Here is a 16,312-nt window from a genome sequence, read left to right on the forward strand (position 1 = left end):
TGTTAATTTGCTAAATTGTAATTACTTCGCTACTATTGGCCTATTTATTGCCATACCTCCTTACTTCATTTGCACACAATGTATTTAGATTTTTCTATTGTGTTATTGACTGTACTTTTGTTTATCCCATGTGTAACTCTTGTTTTTTGTCGCACTGCTTTGCTTTATCTTGGTCAGGTCGCAGTTGTAAATGAGAACTTGTTCTCAACTGGCCTACCTGGTTAAATAAAGGTGAAATATATATATTTGTAAATAAAGACCAGCATTCAGGGCTCGACCCACCCAGTTTATAATAAAGAATGGTTTTCATTAGGCTAGTGTCTCTAGGATTAGAAAATGTATGTGATGGCCTCTAGATGGCAGCATAAGGACATGTTTGTAATTATCTGTCGTTGCACATATGAATGAATGTTCAAAACAAGGACATATAAAGTCATTTCTAAAGCATCATCCAGCATTGTGTACAAGAATGTAGTTGTTTATTTCAAAGTGGTTGCTTCTCATGACTTGCAAGTTAATAAACATGTTGAGAATTGTGGCACCAATAGCAACTATTTCCATCCTAAATAATTGTAAATATTTCAAAAGAAATGTAATTGCAAAAATAAACATGCGCAACAAAATATTTCTGAAAAAATAATCAAAGAATACAATGCGTTGAATTTAAATTTCAGTACAAACACTCGCTTCAAAGTAAATTAGAATGTAGTAATGAACGTTAAACCATTAAAACAATATTCAAAGCAGCAGAATGATTGGAAATGCTTGGGTGGGGGGTGGGGGGTAATCTCAACCAAAGCAGCAGAATGATTAGAAATGCTTGGGTGGGGGGTGGGGGGTAATCTCAACCAAAGCAGCAGAATGATTAGAAATGCTTGGGTGGGGGGTGGGGGGTAATCTCAACCAAAGCAGCAGAATGATTGGAAATGCTTGGGTGGGGGGTGGGGGTAATCTCAACCAAAGCAGCAGAATGATTGAAAATGCTTGGGTGGGGGGGGGTAATCTCAACCAAAGCAGCAGAATGATTGAAAATGCTTGGGTGGGGGGGTAATCTCAACCAAAGCAGCAGAATGATTGAAAATGCTTGGGTGGGGGGTAATCTCAACCAAAGCAGCAGAATGATTGAAAATGCTTGGGTGGGGGGTAATCTCAACCAAAGCAGCAGAATGATTGAAAATGTTTGGGTGGGGGGTAATCTCAACCAAAGCAGCAGAATGATTGAAAATGCTTGGGTGGGGGGTAATCTCAACCAAAGCAGCAGAATGATTGAAAATGCTTGGGTGGGGGGTAATCTCAACCAAAGCAGCAGAATGATTGAAAATGCTTGGGTGGGGGGTGGGGGGTAATCTCAACCAAAGCAGCAGAATGATTGAAAATGCTTGGGTGGGGGGTGGGGGGTAATCTCAACCAAAGCAGCAGAATGATTGGAAATGCTTGGGTGGGGGTAATCTCAACCAAAGCAGCAGAATGATTGGAAATGCTTGGGTGGGGGGGGTGGGGGTAATCTCAACCAAAGCAGCAGAATGATTGAAAATGCTTGGGTGGGGGGTAGTCTCAACCAAAGCAGCAGAATGACTGGAAATGCTTGGGTGGGGGGTAATCTCAACCAAAGCAGCAGAATGATTGAAAATGCTTGGGTGGGGGGGTGGGGGTAATCTCAACCAAAGGAATGCAATAAGTAATAGTAAAAAATGTAGATATCTATTTTTGTAAGAATAAAAAAAGTTCACACAGTAACAAATTCTATATGGTCCAAATGTTTTGTTGTTTTCTGTCTGGTAAAAGAACTGAAGAGTTGAAAACCAACTTCCTGCTCATTGTTGAATTGCATCACCATGTTAATTTCAAATCTCGAGAATGAATGTGCCTGAATGAATAAATGACAAGGCGCCCGCTCTACTTTGTCAGTACACAGCATATTAACAATTCATATTGAAACTGTCATTTCCTCAAAACATCCACAGGCTCTGCTCTACTTTGTCAGTACACAGCATATTAACAATTCATATTGAAACTGTCATTTCCTCAAAAACATCCACAGGCTCTGAACCATAAACCCTGTAAAATATATTTCTGGCCAGCTACATTGTCAGACATGTAACAGTGTCCATCTTAAGCTAGATCTATGGTCCTCCAATTAAACTGACGCTAAACGAGCAGTCTGATGCCATTTAGCAGGTTTGTAAACATGCAGTGACAGACAATGAACTCTGATGTCACTGTTTTGACTGGTAAAGGAACTTCCTCCCCACAGTGTCACCTGTCCACGTGGAATATTAGGTGCATAGGCAGGGACTCGCTTTGGCTTCTTTGGCTGTGTAACTGGAGGTGAGCCATAGTCACCAGATGACCTCACCAGATGACCTCACCAGACATTGTCTCAATGGATTAATAATATGGCAATTTAGAGATCCGGTTCAAGCTAGCCGTTTCCATGTTCATACCATTTCTTTCTTTGTCCTTTCTACCATGGCCAAGTAGTGTCAAGCCAAACCAGTTCATGCTAGCCCTTTCCTCGTCCTTCCTTCCTTCGGGGCTGGTTAGTGGTCAGTCAGTTTTTGAAGGCCCCACAGCGGCTGGCTCTGCAGATGAACTCTTTGAGCATGTTGCCATCGATCTGCCAGAAGGCTGCAGTCTGTGTCACCTCTGTCAGGTGGTTCACACAGAACTTGAAGCAGAACTCCTCCAGGTCCTACAGGGGAGCGATCACATCCAGTCACAGTATGAACACGGGTACAGTATACAGCAGGTCAGCAACAAGCGGCCTGCGGGCCAAAACCGGCCCCCAATTGATTATTTTGGGGCCCCCTTAGTTTTGGGTCAGAAAATACTGTAAAGTCACCAGGAATTCAAAAAACAAAAAACAGTTTAACGTAAGCTAATCAAGGTATCTTTGTTATTTGCAAATAAAATCTATTTTGGGGCTTAGTTGTATCCAATTTGTAGAGTACAACTTATTATAATTATGTTCCAGCACCCCGACGCGTCAAATCGGCCCGCGGCTGAATCTAGTTCCCTACCCCTGGTATACAGTACCTAAATAGGTATAAGATGGTATACGAGGTCATCTGACTAATATGTCCATAATGACATGGCTAACGTCTCTCGTATAAGGCAGCCTCAAGAAGCTTGTGGTAACCAGTAAGCATCTGAGTGGTTAACCCTTATTAGTGACACTCTGTCACAGTGTGTCTCACCTCAGCGTCGTATCGCACGGCGGCAGAGAGCAGAGAGAAGGCGTTCTCCACGGTGATGCCTCTCTTGATGATGTGTTGACACAGACGTTTCAGACGGTTCTCACAGTACGATGTGGCCAGGTCCAACAGGCCTGAAACAGAGACACAGTTTGTACACACAGCGGCTTTCCTATGGGTGGACTTTAACTCAAAGTCATTTGTTTTGAGTCTGGGGCCCCGTATGATCCTAAATAGGATTCCTGGTTCAGTCCAACTCACCGATGGCGTCCTCTGGGGGCAGGTCTACATTGTCAGTGTAGAGGAACTCCAAGAAGGAGCGGTAGACGGGGTAGGAGAACTGGTCGATCTCAATCACCTCCTTCATGTCCTCTGTCCAGTGGGACTGGAACATGGAGCGGAAGTGTTCACACCTGACAGAAACAATGATGGACACTGTTATGTTGTCGTGTTATGTCTATAGACAGGTTTATATGTACCTGCTTGGTCCTATTGGAAAGGCTAAAACTAGAAAAGCTACATTTAAAGAAAATGTGTGCGCTTGCTTCAGCAGTTTAAAAATATATTTTTTTTACAAACATTCACATACCGGATCTTGAGCACGGCCTTGTGTACGTGGATGTATTTCCCGTCCAAGCTGAACTTGAGGTCGGCCGTCTCAGGGCTGTCGAACTCTTTCCTCAGAGACTGGGCCACAGTCAGGAAGTCATCATGCTCTACGACAGAACACAACGCCTTAGATGGGAATCATGGTGTGTGTGTGTGTGAGTGAGAGAGGGTTATCCTAGACCATTGGTTAGGGGTACCTCCTACTTAGAGATCAGAAAAAGAAAAAACCCCACTACAACCAAGTTACATACTGCACCTTTAAAAACCATTTAATAAAGGATTAAATTAACTCACCCATGGAGAGTAGCCTCCACATGACAGACGGCGTAGCGAAGCAGGCGAAGACGTCGTCAGTGCAGGAGAAGTGTGTGAGGTGTGGCAGCACGATGGACTGACCCCTACACTGGCCCCACATGTACACCTGGCCGCTCTGGGTCTTACAGGCAGATGTGTGTGTGGAGTGGCACGCCGCGATCTCCACTATCCTGCTGGGGGGGGGGGGGGGGGGGGGGGGGGGGAGTGAGTTACACACACTCTACCAAGTAACGGTACTCTCCTGTGTCTTTTGACCGCTATAAGAAATTCTGTGATTCTTGAGTGCATTGTTTCTTTACACGTCTCCCTACTCTGTCTCTCTGTGCCACGCCTCTTCAGTGTTTTCCCTTGTTCTTTTGCTGCCTACGGCGGGCCACTCTCCCTCTCCCCTTTAAGACGAAGACAGGAAACACAAAGAGAGAAGGAAGAATGACAGGACACTGCTGAAGTCGCTGGTGTTCCATGAACTTAACTAGATGGGATATACACTATATGTACTAAAGTATGTGGACACCCCTTCGAATTAGTGGATTTGGCCATTTCAGCCACACCCATTGCTGACAGGTGTGTAAAAATCGAGCACACAGCCACGCAATCTCCATAGACAAACATTGGCTGTAGAATGGACTTATGGAAGAGCTCCGTGACTTTCAACCTCGGCACTGTCATAGGACGCCACCTTTCCAACAAGTCAGTTCGTCAAATTTCTGCACTGCTTGAGCTGCCAAAGTCAACTGCAAGTGCTGTTATTATTGTGAAGTGGAAATGTCTAGGAGCAACAGCGGCTCAGCCGCAAAGTGGTAGGCCACACAAGCTCACAGAGCGGGATTGCCAAGTGCATAAAAATCATCTGTCCTCAGTTGCAACACTCACTACCGAGTTCCAAACTGCCCCTGGAAGCATCAGCACAAAAACTGTTCATCAGGAGCTTCATGAAATGGTTTTCCATGGCCGAACAGCCACACACAAGCCTAAGACCACCATGCGCAATGCCAAGCGTCAGCTAGAGCTTCATTAGACTCTGGAGCAGCGGAAACGCGTTCTCTGGAGTGATGAATCATGCTTCACCATCTGGCAGTCAGGTGGATGAATCTGGGTTTGGCGGATGCCAGGAGAAAGCTACCTGCCCCAATGGTTAGTGTCAACTGTAAAGTTTAGTGGAGGAATAATGGTCTGGAGCTGTTTTTCATGGTTGGGGCTAGGCCCCTTAGTTCCAGTGAAGGGAAATCTTAACACTACAGCATACAATGACATTCTAGACCATTCTGTGCTTCCAACTTTGTGAAAGGCTCTTTCCTGTTTCAGCATGACAATGCCCCCATGCACAAAGCAAGTTCCATACAGAATTGGTTTGCCGAGATCGGTGTGGAGGAACTTGACTGGCCTGCACAGAGCCCTGACCTCAACCCCATCGAACACCTTTGGGATGAATTGGAACGCAGACTGCGAGCCAGGTCTAATCGGCCAACATTAGTGCCCGACCTCACTAATGCTCTTGTGGCTGAATGGAAGCAAGTCCCCGCAGCAATGTTCCAACATCTAGTGGAAAGCCTTCCCAGAAGAGTGGAGGCTGTTATAGCAGCAAGGGGGGACCAACTCCATATTAATGCCCATGATTTTGGAATGAGATGTTCGATGAGAAGGTGTCCACATACTTTTGGTCATGTAGTGTAGCTTATGTCAGAATCGATTTTTCGTAGCAGGTTAGAAGAATTAACGTAGCAGGTTAGGAGTATTAGGTTAGGGTTAGCTAAAATATTATACTTTTGACGTCAATTTGACAAACTGTATCCTGTCTAGCCATGACCGTATTCCATGGACACAGAAGGTTGTTGGTTTTATTGTGCCCTCTGTCTTGTAGCTTGATCTCAAGGCCAACCTGAGGCTCATTCAAGAGTGTTATGACATGTTACACAACGTTCAGAGATAGAAATGAACATGACAAATGTCCACGATCTATTCCGAATTAAATCCCAATAACTGGTTTGCATGTTTTCAGTGAAAAGTTAATGCTTGTCAAGTGTCAAAACCATTTGTACTCCAGCCCACAACATAATGGCCCCCTCTCTCCCCTCTATTATAGTTTTGCTTCATTGTGACAGGGACAATGTAAACTCAGAGACAGATTATTCCAGATCTGGTGTGTGAGCCAATGTTTGGACTATGCAGTGTTACCGTATGGACCCACACTGGATGGAATACAACAGAGAAGACGAAGAGAAAAGAGAACTAACCATGGGTCTCTGAAAGATGACAGTATCAACTGGGGCTTTTAGTGGGCGGTAGCAGCCACCAGAGCTACATCTCAATCCTGTGAATGTGTTCTCTCCCTTACCTCTCCTTCTCAGCCATGATGTGTACAGGACTGAGCTGGTTGCTCTTGTTGCCAGTACCCAGCTGTCCGTAGGTGTTCGCCCCCCAGGCATACAGCAGGCCCTCGTCTGTTAGAGCCAGGGAGTGGGCGTAGCCTGACGCGATCTGGAAGACAAGTCCTTAAGGGTTTTACACAGTGGGAGTGGACAGAAACAAGGCTCTGGGCTCAATTCTGTTTCGTATTAGTTTGAGTTGAAGTAGACGATTCAGACAGAGACATACAGGTGGTAGTAGTGTACACTAGTGTCCAGTCTTACCTGTAGTACACAGAGACCCTGGAGGGCTGCCAGGCGACAGGGGGTCAGCTGGTTACCGTTGTTGCCCACTCCCAGCTGGCCATTCCCGTTGTAGCCCCAGCCAAACACCTGCGACACACACAGGCCACGGTAGTCAGCAATATCTTCCTTTATGTATATGCTGCTATATAACATTTTGCTTTGACTTTCACTGGACCGGAGGGAACGATCCAATATAAACCCATCCCTCCCAAGGGCTTGGTCTCTCACCTCCCCGTTGTCGAGCACGGCCATAGAGGAGGTCTGTCCACAGGCGATGCCCATCACCACTTTACCCTGCAGGCAGTTGGTCACCCTGCGGGGGGTTGGCTGGTTGGCTGTGGCACCTGAACCCACCTGGCCACAGTTGTTGTAACCCCACGCAAACACCTAGCAGATACAATCATATCACACCTCGTGACCAGTGATCCTAGGTAACCATGATATTAGGTAATGCTGTAACTATCCCTTTACAGTGCTGAGTAACATACTTCAAAACATCCAAGATAAATATTTAGGGCTACTTTTGGAAATCATTAGTCATTTCTACATCAACTCTTCAATCGTGTGTGAGACCAGGCCAGTGGGCCTGGGTTAGATGCAGCCCGCCTGGACACAGTGAACTGAGATAATACCTTCCTAACCTGCTGCTGGGACAAACATAAACCACTTAAAGAGACAGACAGCCAAGACAAGTGACCACTGATCAGCCCTGGTCCACTCCACACACTGACAGGCTACACACGACCTCCACCAATACTCCACTCATGTTCACCAACAGTGTTTTTATTCTCTTGAACATTATGTACCTAGCAGTAGCACTGTAGCAGTAGCATTAAGGTGCTGACATCTTGAAACAGGCTTATTTCAGGGTTACAAGTGCATGTAAAAGGACTTAAACAAGCATTTCCCCTCTCCTATCCCCTCACCTCTCCATCGTGTGTCAGGGCCAGAGAGTGATGGGACCCACAGGCCACTTGTGTTATTTTCTTGTTCTGCAGGTTGGTTGAAACCAGGATGGGTGACACCCCCTGATTGGTGGTCCCGTTGCCCAGCTGGCTGTATCCATTGTGCCCCCAGGCAAACAACTCTCCCCCTGGGAGACAAACACACCAAAGTAACACAGAGCTATTTAAGTAAGCTGCACTATGACAATTGTACTGGCTTTTGGTAAAGTTCTAGTAACATGTCAACGTAGCCATTTGGTGGTGGTAAAAACAGGTACGGCAAGTGGACAGCATACCTTCTGTGGCCAGTAAGACGTGTGGTCCACTGCCATAGCTGAGACTGACCACCTTCTTGCCTCGGAGGAAGTCTAGTTTCTTAGGGACCATGGTGCTCTGACTGTCTCCTGTCCCCAGACAGTTACTGCAGTTCAGCCCAAACACAAACACCTACAGGGAGATCAGCGACAAAGATGAAGAGGAGAAGGCAGGGAGAGGATGCCACTACATGTAATTATATTTATTTAACCAAGAAACTCCACCCAGTAACCATTTCCACTGCTTTCCAGAGACTTCTGCACTACATAAAAACTATAAAGTTATTCTATACAATCGAGACACCCCCAGTCTCACCTCATCGTCCTGGGTGATGTAGATGGCTTCGTTGGCTGAGGTTCCGAAGACACAGGCCTGCCTGATGCGGGAGACCTCCTGAGCCCCCAGCAGGGTGAAGAGGGGCCACTTCCCCACGTCCACCATGGCTTGGTACCTCACTCTGGCTCTCCGCGGTGGGGGGGTCGGGGTCAGGACGGGTGGCACAGGGGAGGGAGAAGCAGGGGCTGTGAGGCCACCACTGTCCCCGCTAACACTGTTACAAGACAACCATCAAAAGACAGACACGTACAAAACACTGTGTCTTAGTCTAAACCTCAGTGGTGAGGCACCCTGGTTTCAATGAAGGTATTCATAAATATATGTTAATAATTTCTCAAAGGCTTGTGCAGTAAGTTAGACATGACTTCAGGACTTTATAATGCCATCTCTGGATGCTCACGATGATATCGACATGGTTTTAAATAGTATTGGGCCATACAGACAACATGCAGATGGAATGGATTCTTTATTTGGCAAACGTTCCCATCCAGATCTTTTAACTGTCCCATACAGTTGGTTAAATAATTGGATGACTAGCTAGGTAACGTTAGCTAACTACGTAAGTACTGCAGAGCCAACGCATCTCTGGCCAGGCACTCTGTTGACCATTGGGATTACAATCGTGAATCTCAGCCACAACAGATGCGGCATCCATTAGCCTCCTAGCTGGCTAACAGTAGTTAGCTTACCTTCTGCCAGGTAGCAAACTAGCTTGCGACATGGTAACGGTCACCTAACAGTGACTGGTCAAGCTAGCGATGTACTACGTTGAAGGCTGCACCCATGGCAGTCTCCCTTTGCTGTTTACAGTTCGTTGGCTATCTACAAAGCAAGCTAGCCCAGCACCTAGCTGGCTAGATTCAGCGCTGACTAATAGCTAGCAAGCTGTAACGTTACTGTACCTAAAGCATCGCTCCATATCATCAAGAAAACTAAGGAGAGAAACAAGAAAGACACATTTAACCGCTCGACTATTAATAAACCTACCTCAAGTAAATATGATTTGAAAGCACGATTACCAGAATAAAGCTGTCACTTCGTTGTTGTCGTCGCTGATTTAAGGACGCCAAATGTACCAGGCAGCAGCTTTGAGTTTAGCGATAGTATTGCGCTCGAGCCCCAGTCCAGATCATTGGTCCAGATGGACACACTCTGACGTCATGGGCTAAAAGAAGGTGCGCTTGGTTTAGGTCACCAGCGGACAGAGTCCACGGTTGAGAAGATTTTAGGACACATACGCCTAGCCTGGGTGCCAGTCTATTGTTCTCTTGCCAACTCCTAACGCAAGAAATGGGAATTAAGAATAACAGTTTTCAGCCCTCTGGTGTTTAAAAATAACAATAAAAAAACATAGGCCCAATTAAAATATTAAAAAAACATACTTTCCTCCCTTGCGGTAATAATTACCCCACTGCTTTCACCAATCAAACCCTAGATCTGCGCAATGAGGGAGGATGCTTTTAGAGTATAGAGAAACTGAGAAAGCCTGTTGGTACAGCCTCTAAAAGAAGAATGTGAAAAGACTGGTTCTCATGTGACCATGTTTATATTCTGAAACTCAAACTCAGTTTTATTCACGTTGAGTGAGTCTCTAGTCACCGGAGGGCAGCAGCAAGTGAGCACACCTGACGCTTACTCCCAGACAAAAATACAAAAACAATTTAAATCGAGAAGAGCCACTGGTTGCACATATCACCGAATCTCCTTTTGTTGATGCAAATCAGAGACTACCGAGGAAGACCCAACAAACCAACATTGTTCAGAAGCAGAGGTGGGACTGCCGTACTTCCTCTTTACCTTCTACCTCAGACCCTGCTTTGCCTAGCCAAGTGTGTCTGTCATGGGGCTGCTTCTATCCAAGAGGGACATCAAGAGGACGCCCACGGTTGTTCTGATGGGCCTGGGCTCATCTGGGAAGTCCACCCTGCTCTTCAGGCTCAAGACAGGGTTGGATACTTCCCCCACCGTGGGCTTCAACGTGGTGACCCTGGATCTGAACAAGAAAACGGCCTTGACCTGTGCTATTCTATTACTATTTTCGAACGCATCTCATTCCACTAATCATAATGCCTGTTATTAGACTGAACAAAAAATATAAACAACAAATAACAATTTTACTGAGTCACAGTAAATCAGTCAATTTAATTAAATAGGCCCTAGTCTATGGATTTCACATGACTAGGCAGGGGTGTGGGCCTGCGAGGGCATAGGCCCATCCACTGGGGAGCCAGGCCCAGCCAATCAGAATATTTTTTTCCCTGCACAAAAGGGCTTTATTACAGACAGTTTCATCTACTGTCTGGGTGGCTGGTCTCAGACGATCCCGCAGGTGAAGCCGGATGTGGAGGTCCTGGGCTGGCGGGATTATACGTGGTCTGCGGTTGTGAGGCCAGTTGGACGCAATTTCTCTAAAATGACGTTGGAGGCAGCTTATGGTAGAGAAATGAACGTTCAAAACTCTGGCAACAGCTCTGGTGGACATTTATGCAGTTAGCATGCCAATTTCATGCTCCCTCAACTTGACATCTGTGGAATGTTGTGATAACTGCACATTTTAGGGGCCCTATTGTCCCCAGCACAAGGTGCACCTGTGTAATGATCATGCTGTTTAATCAGCTTCTTGATACGCCACACCTGTCAGCTGGATGGATTATCTTGGCAAAGAAGAAATGCTCACTAACAGGAATGTAAACAAATTTGTGCACAAAATTTGAGATTAGGCTTTTTGTGTGTATGGAAAATGTATGGGATCTTATATTTCAGCTCATGAAACATTGGACCAACACAGTTTATATTTTTGTTCAGTGTAGTTTAATCAGGTGTGACAGTTCAAGTCTAGAACAAATAAATGCACATTCTGTCTCCGGTCCCATGATCAGGTTGGTAGAGTACTGGAATAGAATAACCTTTTATCCTCAACTAATGACTTGCTAAAATTGCAATATCATTAGCTAGACACTACCCTAGTTCTATAATTGGCAGGTACTACCTGGAGGGCTGTAAGGCTATGGTATTCGTGGTGGACAGTAGTGACCGGGCCAGTATAGGGGACGCTCAGAAGGCTCTGAAGAATGTCCCGTCCGACGACAACATGAAGGGAATACCTCTGATGGTGCTGGCTAACAAGAAGGACCTCCCCAACACCATGAACATCAGAGAGGTGTCCAACCAGCTGGAGCTGCCCAGCTACAAAGACCGAGCCTGGCAGATCCAGGCATGCAGCGGCCTGAAGGGAATGGGGCTCCAGCAAGCCTTCCTCTCTGTGGCCAAACTCATCAAGAAGAGCTGAGAGGAGACACGTCAGTGGAGATATCACTGTGTGAGACACTTGCCAAGTCGGAGATACTGACACTATAGTGCACTACCTAAAACTAGAACAATATGAAAGTACCTCAGAAGTAGTGCACTATAAAGGGAATAGGGTGCCATTTGAAATGCAGATTATAACGGAACAATGATTGTGGAAGAGCCAGGATTCTCAATCCAATGATGAACTAAGCGCAGGATCCATATTTGGGCATTTTGATTGTGCTATCAACATGGTTGAGATTTAACACTTAACATCACAGCAGTTAAATGTGCCTGCTAAGGGAGACTGGAGAGTATTGTTACCCTGTGGAGATGTGGGGAAAGATGGCTAGGGAAACTAATATTTTGTTTGCAGATACATAACTTTATATTAATGATAAACTAATAAAACATGCTAAACCTAATGTAAATGTCTGTCTGCTAAATGGCATTATTTGTGTGTAGCCAGGCTTTTCGGTGTAGTGGGCGTACATAATAGGCATTAGCATATACAAAATAATGTCTATTTCCGCTTCTTCGGGGCTTGGTAGGAGGGGTGAAGTCGTTTGAGTGACAGCCATGATTGCCACAGCAGCAGTCCAGGCACCACCACCCACACCCCATTGAAGAAGACCAGGTAGATCCATAAGTAGAGCCAGTGGTCTGTGTTGAGGTTGGGGCTGCCTGCCAGCCAGTCTGGGCAGAAGGTCATCCAGCCTCCGTACAACTCACACACACACAACGTGATCTGGACAAAGTGCCTGAAAACAAACATGGAGAACTATTCACCCGGGGGGCCAGACTGTGCAACAACAAGACAAGCTAAAAACACACGTTAACCGTGTTTGATATGCTACAAGCTTGGCACACCTGTTTTTGGGGAGTTTCTCCCATTCTTTTCTGCAGATCCTCTCAGGATCTGTCAGGTTGGATGGGGAGCGTCACTGTACAGCTATTTTCAGGACTCTCCAGAGATGTTCGATCGGGTTCAAGTCCGTGCTCTGGCTGGGCCTCGCAAGGAAATCCAGAGACTTGTCTTGAAGCCACACCTGTGTTGTCTTGGCTGTGTGCTTAGGGTGGTTGCCCCAGTCCTTTTTTTCATCAAGGATCTCTCTGTACTTTGCTCCGTTCATCTTTCCCTCGATCCTGACTAGTCTCCCAGTCCCCACCGCTGTAAAACATCCCCACAGCATGATGCTGCCACCATACCTCACCATAGGGATGGTGCCAGGTTTCCTCCAGACGTGACGCTTGGCATTCAGGCCAAAGATTTCAATCTTGATTTCATCAGACCAGAAAATCTTGTTTCTCATGGTCTGATTGTCTTTAGGTGTCTTTTGACATACTCCAAGCGGGCTGCCATGTGCCATTTACTGAGGAGTGGCTTCCGTCTGGCTACTTTACCATAAAGGCCTGATTGGAGGAGTGCTGAAGAGATGGTTGTCCTTCTGGAAGGTTCTCCCATCTCCACAGAGGAACTCTGGAGCTCTGTCAGAGTGACCATCGGGTTCTTGGTCACTTCCCCGACCAAGGCCCTTTTCCCCTGATTGCTCAGTTTAGCCAGGTGGCCAGCTCTAGGAAGAGTCTTGGTGGCTCCAAACTTCTTCCATTTAAGAATGATGGAGGCCACTGTGTTCTTGGCAACCTTCCGTCAACCCTGCAGAAAATGTTTGGTACCCTTCCCCAGATCTGTCCCTTGGCACAATCCTGTTTCGGAGCTCTTCGGACAATTCCTTCGACCTCACGGCTTGGTTTTTGCTCTGACATGCACTGCCAACTGTGGGACATAGACAGGTGTGTTCCTTTCCAAATCATGTCCAATCTATTGAATTTACCACAGGTGGACTCCAATCAAGTTGTAGAAACATCAAGGATGATCAATGGAAACAGGATGCCCCCAGAGCTCAATTTCGAGTCTTATAGCAAAAAATCCTTATGTAAATAAGGTATCTTTTTATATTTAATAAATGTTAAAAAAAATGTTTGACCTGTTTTCGCTTTGTCATTATAGGTATTGTTTGTAGATCGGGGGGAAAACAGTATTTAATACATTTTAGATTAAGGCTGTAACAAAAGGGGTCTGAATACTTTCCAAATGCACGTTACATCTATGTATATGGTAATAGGTCATTCAGCACATCACATGCTGAAGACAGACACTATACAAATGTAAATTGTGACATGCTAATGGCATGTAAACACTTGTTTGTGTAATGGGACAATTCTGAATATAATAATTAGTGTTGTCTATAAAGAAATATGGTACCAATATAGAAATTAATGGCATAAAGCATGAGAAAAGCCTGACAATGAAGCATATTTAGTACCAGTGTTCCTACCTGTAGTGTTTGTCCTTGACGATGGCATAGACAAGCACCAGCGCCAGGATGCCGTCCAGGACCACCGTCAGCAGCTCCAGGGAGACGATGGTGGGGTCAGAGTGGAGCCAGCGCTCATCTGCCTTTCCATACTCCTTCCCTACATGGACAGGATATCTGTTAGAGCAGTATCTCAATCGATTCCTGGGGGACCCCAGGGCCAGAGGGTGGGCGTTTTTGTTCTACTCCAGCACTAACAGTGATTGATATTCCATTCCTGTATATTATTCCGTTTGTGAGCATTTTAATACTACGTCCACTAGATGTCTCCCCACAACCAGGCTCCAAAGCACATCTCAAACACACGCACCATTGTTAATTTCATTTATATTTTGCATGATAAAAAAAAAGTTAAATGAAAGTTAAATATAAATTCTTTTTTTTTTTTAAATCATCATTTTTATTTTATTTTTTTATTGCACAGGTAGCCTACTTACAAAGTTCAGCAAAAATATTGTCTGAAGTTGCCACGGTTCCAACAAGTGACATGTAAACAAAGGGCCCTTCCTGTATGAACAAACAGTAGAAAGAGTCAAATAAGAGCTGCAAATTAACTTTCTATATTGACAACGCCTTCTCACTCACATCACACACTCACCAAGGTAATGTGAACAATTGCGTCGTAGAAAAGCCACACGAGCACCCATCTATCAGTTCCAGAGCATTTTCTTCCCCATATCTGCGCGAGGATGTATCCCACGGCGAATTGAGCGGCGCAGGCCAGCAGAGAATAAACCGTCACCGGAGTAAAGAGAGATTGGGCATCTTTCAACGCCGCCGATACCATTTTCACAGAAAACTCGACTCAAACCATGCAAAATACTCTGAACTTGCAACTATTGTCTCGTCCATAAAGCTAGATAGAGGACTTATCTTTGTGTCTGTGACATTGTAGCGTCTGCCTGCCCTGCCGATGCTGTCAATCTCAATTTTGAAGTAGTACATTTTATTCTTCATGATTGGCTGAACCGTCACCAGGCGGGATCATTCAATGAAGTTGGAAGTCCCCCCCAGTTGACTTCATTACAATGGTGGAAGCCCTCAATGGCACTTCCCATCCTAATATATATTTTGGGCCACTTAGAGGCCTCTATCATTCTCTATGGTCTTGTTCCAAATGGATTCCGTAGTCGTCTTCCCCCTGCCCCACAGTGTCACGCTGTGAGAAGTACATGATTGGCTGTCGGATAAATCTCTACACTTGTGAGCCCTCCTAAGAGAAATGAAGGGGAGCTGAAGTTGGTGAAACAGAGGCGAAGCGAGTGTCGACTCCTCCCAAAATATGTCCGAGTTAAAATAAGCGTTAAAGCAGACCAAGTGAGGAGTTTTGTATGAGGGAGCAGCAATGAGTGTCGAATCTAGTGAAGATACAAGTTAATTGCTATTTTGATAGGTGAGGCTTATTTGATCAAATATAAGTTTTATAATACTTAAGTTAAGTGTCCTGCACGTGACATTGCGACGATTTTTTTTTTATCGGTTGTGCCAGTTCACACGGGTCTCTGCGCTCATTGGCTAGAATGTTCCCACCTGATCTCGCCTGCCGCATGCCTTTCGCCTTTGCGAAATTGTTAGCGCGGTCAGTCGACCATTTTGCCACGCCGATTGTAGATCAAGCCAGGAGAGGGTCAGGAATCAGGACCTCGGACAGCGATTGACAATAGTATAAATAAAGCATACTATATTTGACTAGTCAAACTTGTTATATTGTTTGTATATCGTATTTTACAGTGGTGTAAAGTACTTAAGTAGTTTTGGGTATCTGTACTTCACTATTCATATTGACTACTTTTACTTCACTACATTCCTAAAGAAAATAATGTACTTTTTACTCCATACATTTATCCTGACACCCAAAAGTACCCGTTTACATTTTGAATGCTTAGCAGGACAGAAAATTGTCATTTTCCCACACTTATCAAGAGAACAACTCTAGTCATCCCTAATGCCTATGATCTGACCGACTCACTAAACAAATGCTTCATTCCTAAATTGTCTGAGTATTGGAGTGTGCCCTGGCTATTAATAAAAACAAAAAAATGGTGGTTTGCTTAATATAAGGAATTTGAAATGATTTATACTTGAGTAAAAGTCTAAAAGTATGGGTTTTATATGTACTTAAGTATTATTTTACTGGGTGACTCACTTCACTTGTCATTTTCTATTAAGGTATCTTTACTTTTACTCAAGTATGACAATTGGGTACTTCTTCCACCACTGGTATTTTACATTTGTGCGACTGTCCTTGCCTATCAGTTTTGTAGACCCCAGGAAGAGTAGCT

At 45.1% G+C, this 16,312-nt stretch overlaps 2 protein-coding genes across 8 annotated transcripts; one reads left to right on the top strand and one right to left on the bottom strand.

Annotated features, from left to right (window-relative positions):
* Window positions 1-457: 457 nt before the first annotated feature.
* On the bottom strand, window positions 458-16,297 carry LOC106574681 (RCC1 and BTB domain-containing protein 1). Of its 7 annotated transcripts, none has more exons than XM_045697822.2 (15): window positions 14,629-16,297; window positions 14,468-14,537; window positions 13,992-14,130; window positions 8,344-8,578; window positions 8,010-8,160; window positions 7,696-7,862; window positions 6,998-7,156; window positions 6,749-6,856; window positions 6,454-6,596; window positions 4,430-4,507; window positions 4,098-4,288; window positions 3,784-3,910; window positions 3,456-3,607; window positions 3,198-3,328; window positions 458-2,692 (listed from the first exon to the last, which is right to left on the bottom strand). In XM_045697822.2, exons 1-15 carry the CDS (start codon window positions 14,815-14,817, stop codon window positions 2,552-2,554), a joined length of 2,181 nt encoding a protein of 726 aa, XP_045553778.1. In that variant the 5' UTR covers window positions 14,818-16,297; the 3' UTR covers window positions 458-2,551. The 7 variants fall into 7 exon arrangements, with proteins under 7 accessions (XP_045553778.1, XP_045553777.1, XP_014006156.1 ...); XM_045697821.2 differs by having other exon boundaries at window positions 4,098-4,291; XM_014150681.3 differs by lacking the exon at window positions 14,468-14,537 and having other exon boundaries at window positions 4,098-4,291.
* Window positions 9,959-12,077, top strand: LOC106574683 (ADP-ribosylation factor-like protein 11). The gene has a single exon (XM_014150688.3). It carries the CDS (start codon window positions 11,372-11,374, stop codon window positions 11,651-11,653), a length of 282 nt encoding a protein of 93 aa, XP_014006163.1. The 5' UTR covers window positions 9,959-11,371; the 3' UTR covers window positions 11,654-12,077.
* Window positions 16,298-16,312: the final 15 nt, after the last annotated feature.

The sequence above is a fragment of the Salmo salar genome, chromosome 16 (assembly GCF_965601325.2).
Source record: "Salmo salar chromosome 16, fSalSal1, whole genome shotgun sequence".
In the NCBI taxonomy this organism is placed as follows: Eukaryota; Metazoa; Chordata; class Actinopteri; order Salmoniformes; family Salmonidae; genus Salmo; species Salmo salar.

What these genes read in the sequence shown, in the direction of transcription:
- LOC106574683 (XM_014150688.3), top strand. Translation starts at nt 11,372, where the DNA reads ATGGTATTCGTGGTGGACAGTAGTGACCGGGCCAGTATAGGGGACGCT.
- LOC106574681 (XM_045697821.2), bottom strand. Translation starts at nt 14,817, where the DNA reads ATGGTATCGGCGGCGTTGAAAGATGCCCAATCTCTCTTTACTCCGGTG. An exon ending in CCGTGCTCGACAACGGGGAG is followed by an intron (nt 6,857 to 6,997) that starts GTGAGAGACCAA and finishes TGTGTGTCGCAG; the next exon opens with GTGTTTGGCTGGGGCTACAA. An exon ending in AAGGCCGTGCTCAAGATCCG is followed by an intron (nt 3,608 to 3,783) that starts GTATGTGAATGT and finishes TGTTTCTGTCAG; the next exon opens with GTGTGAACACTTCCGCTCCA.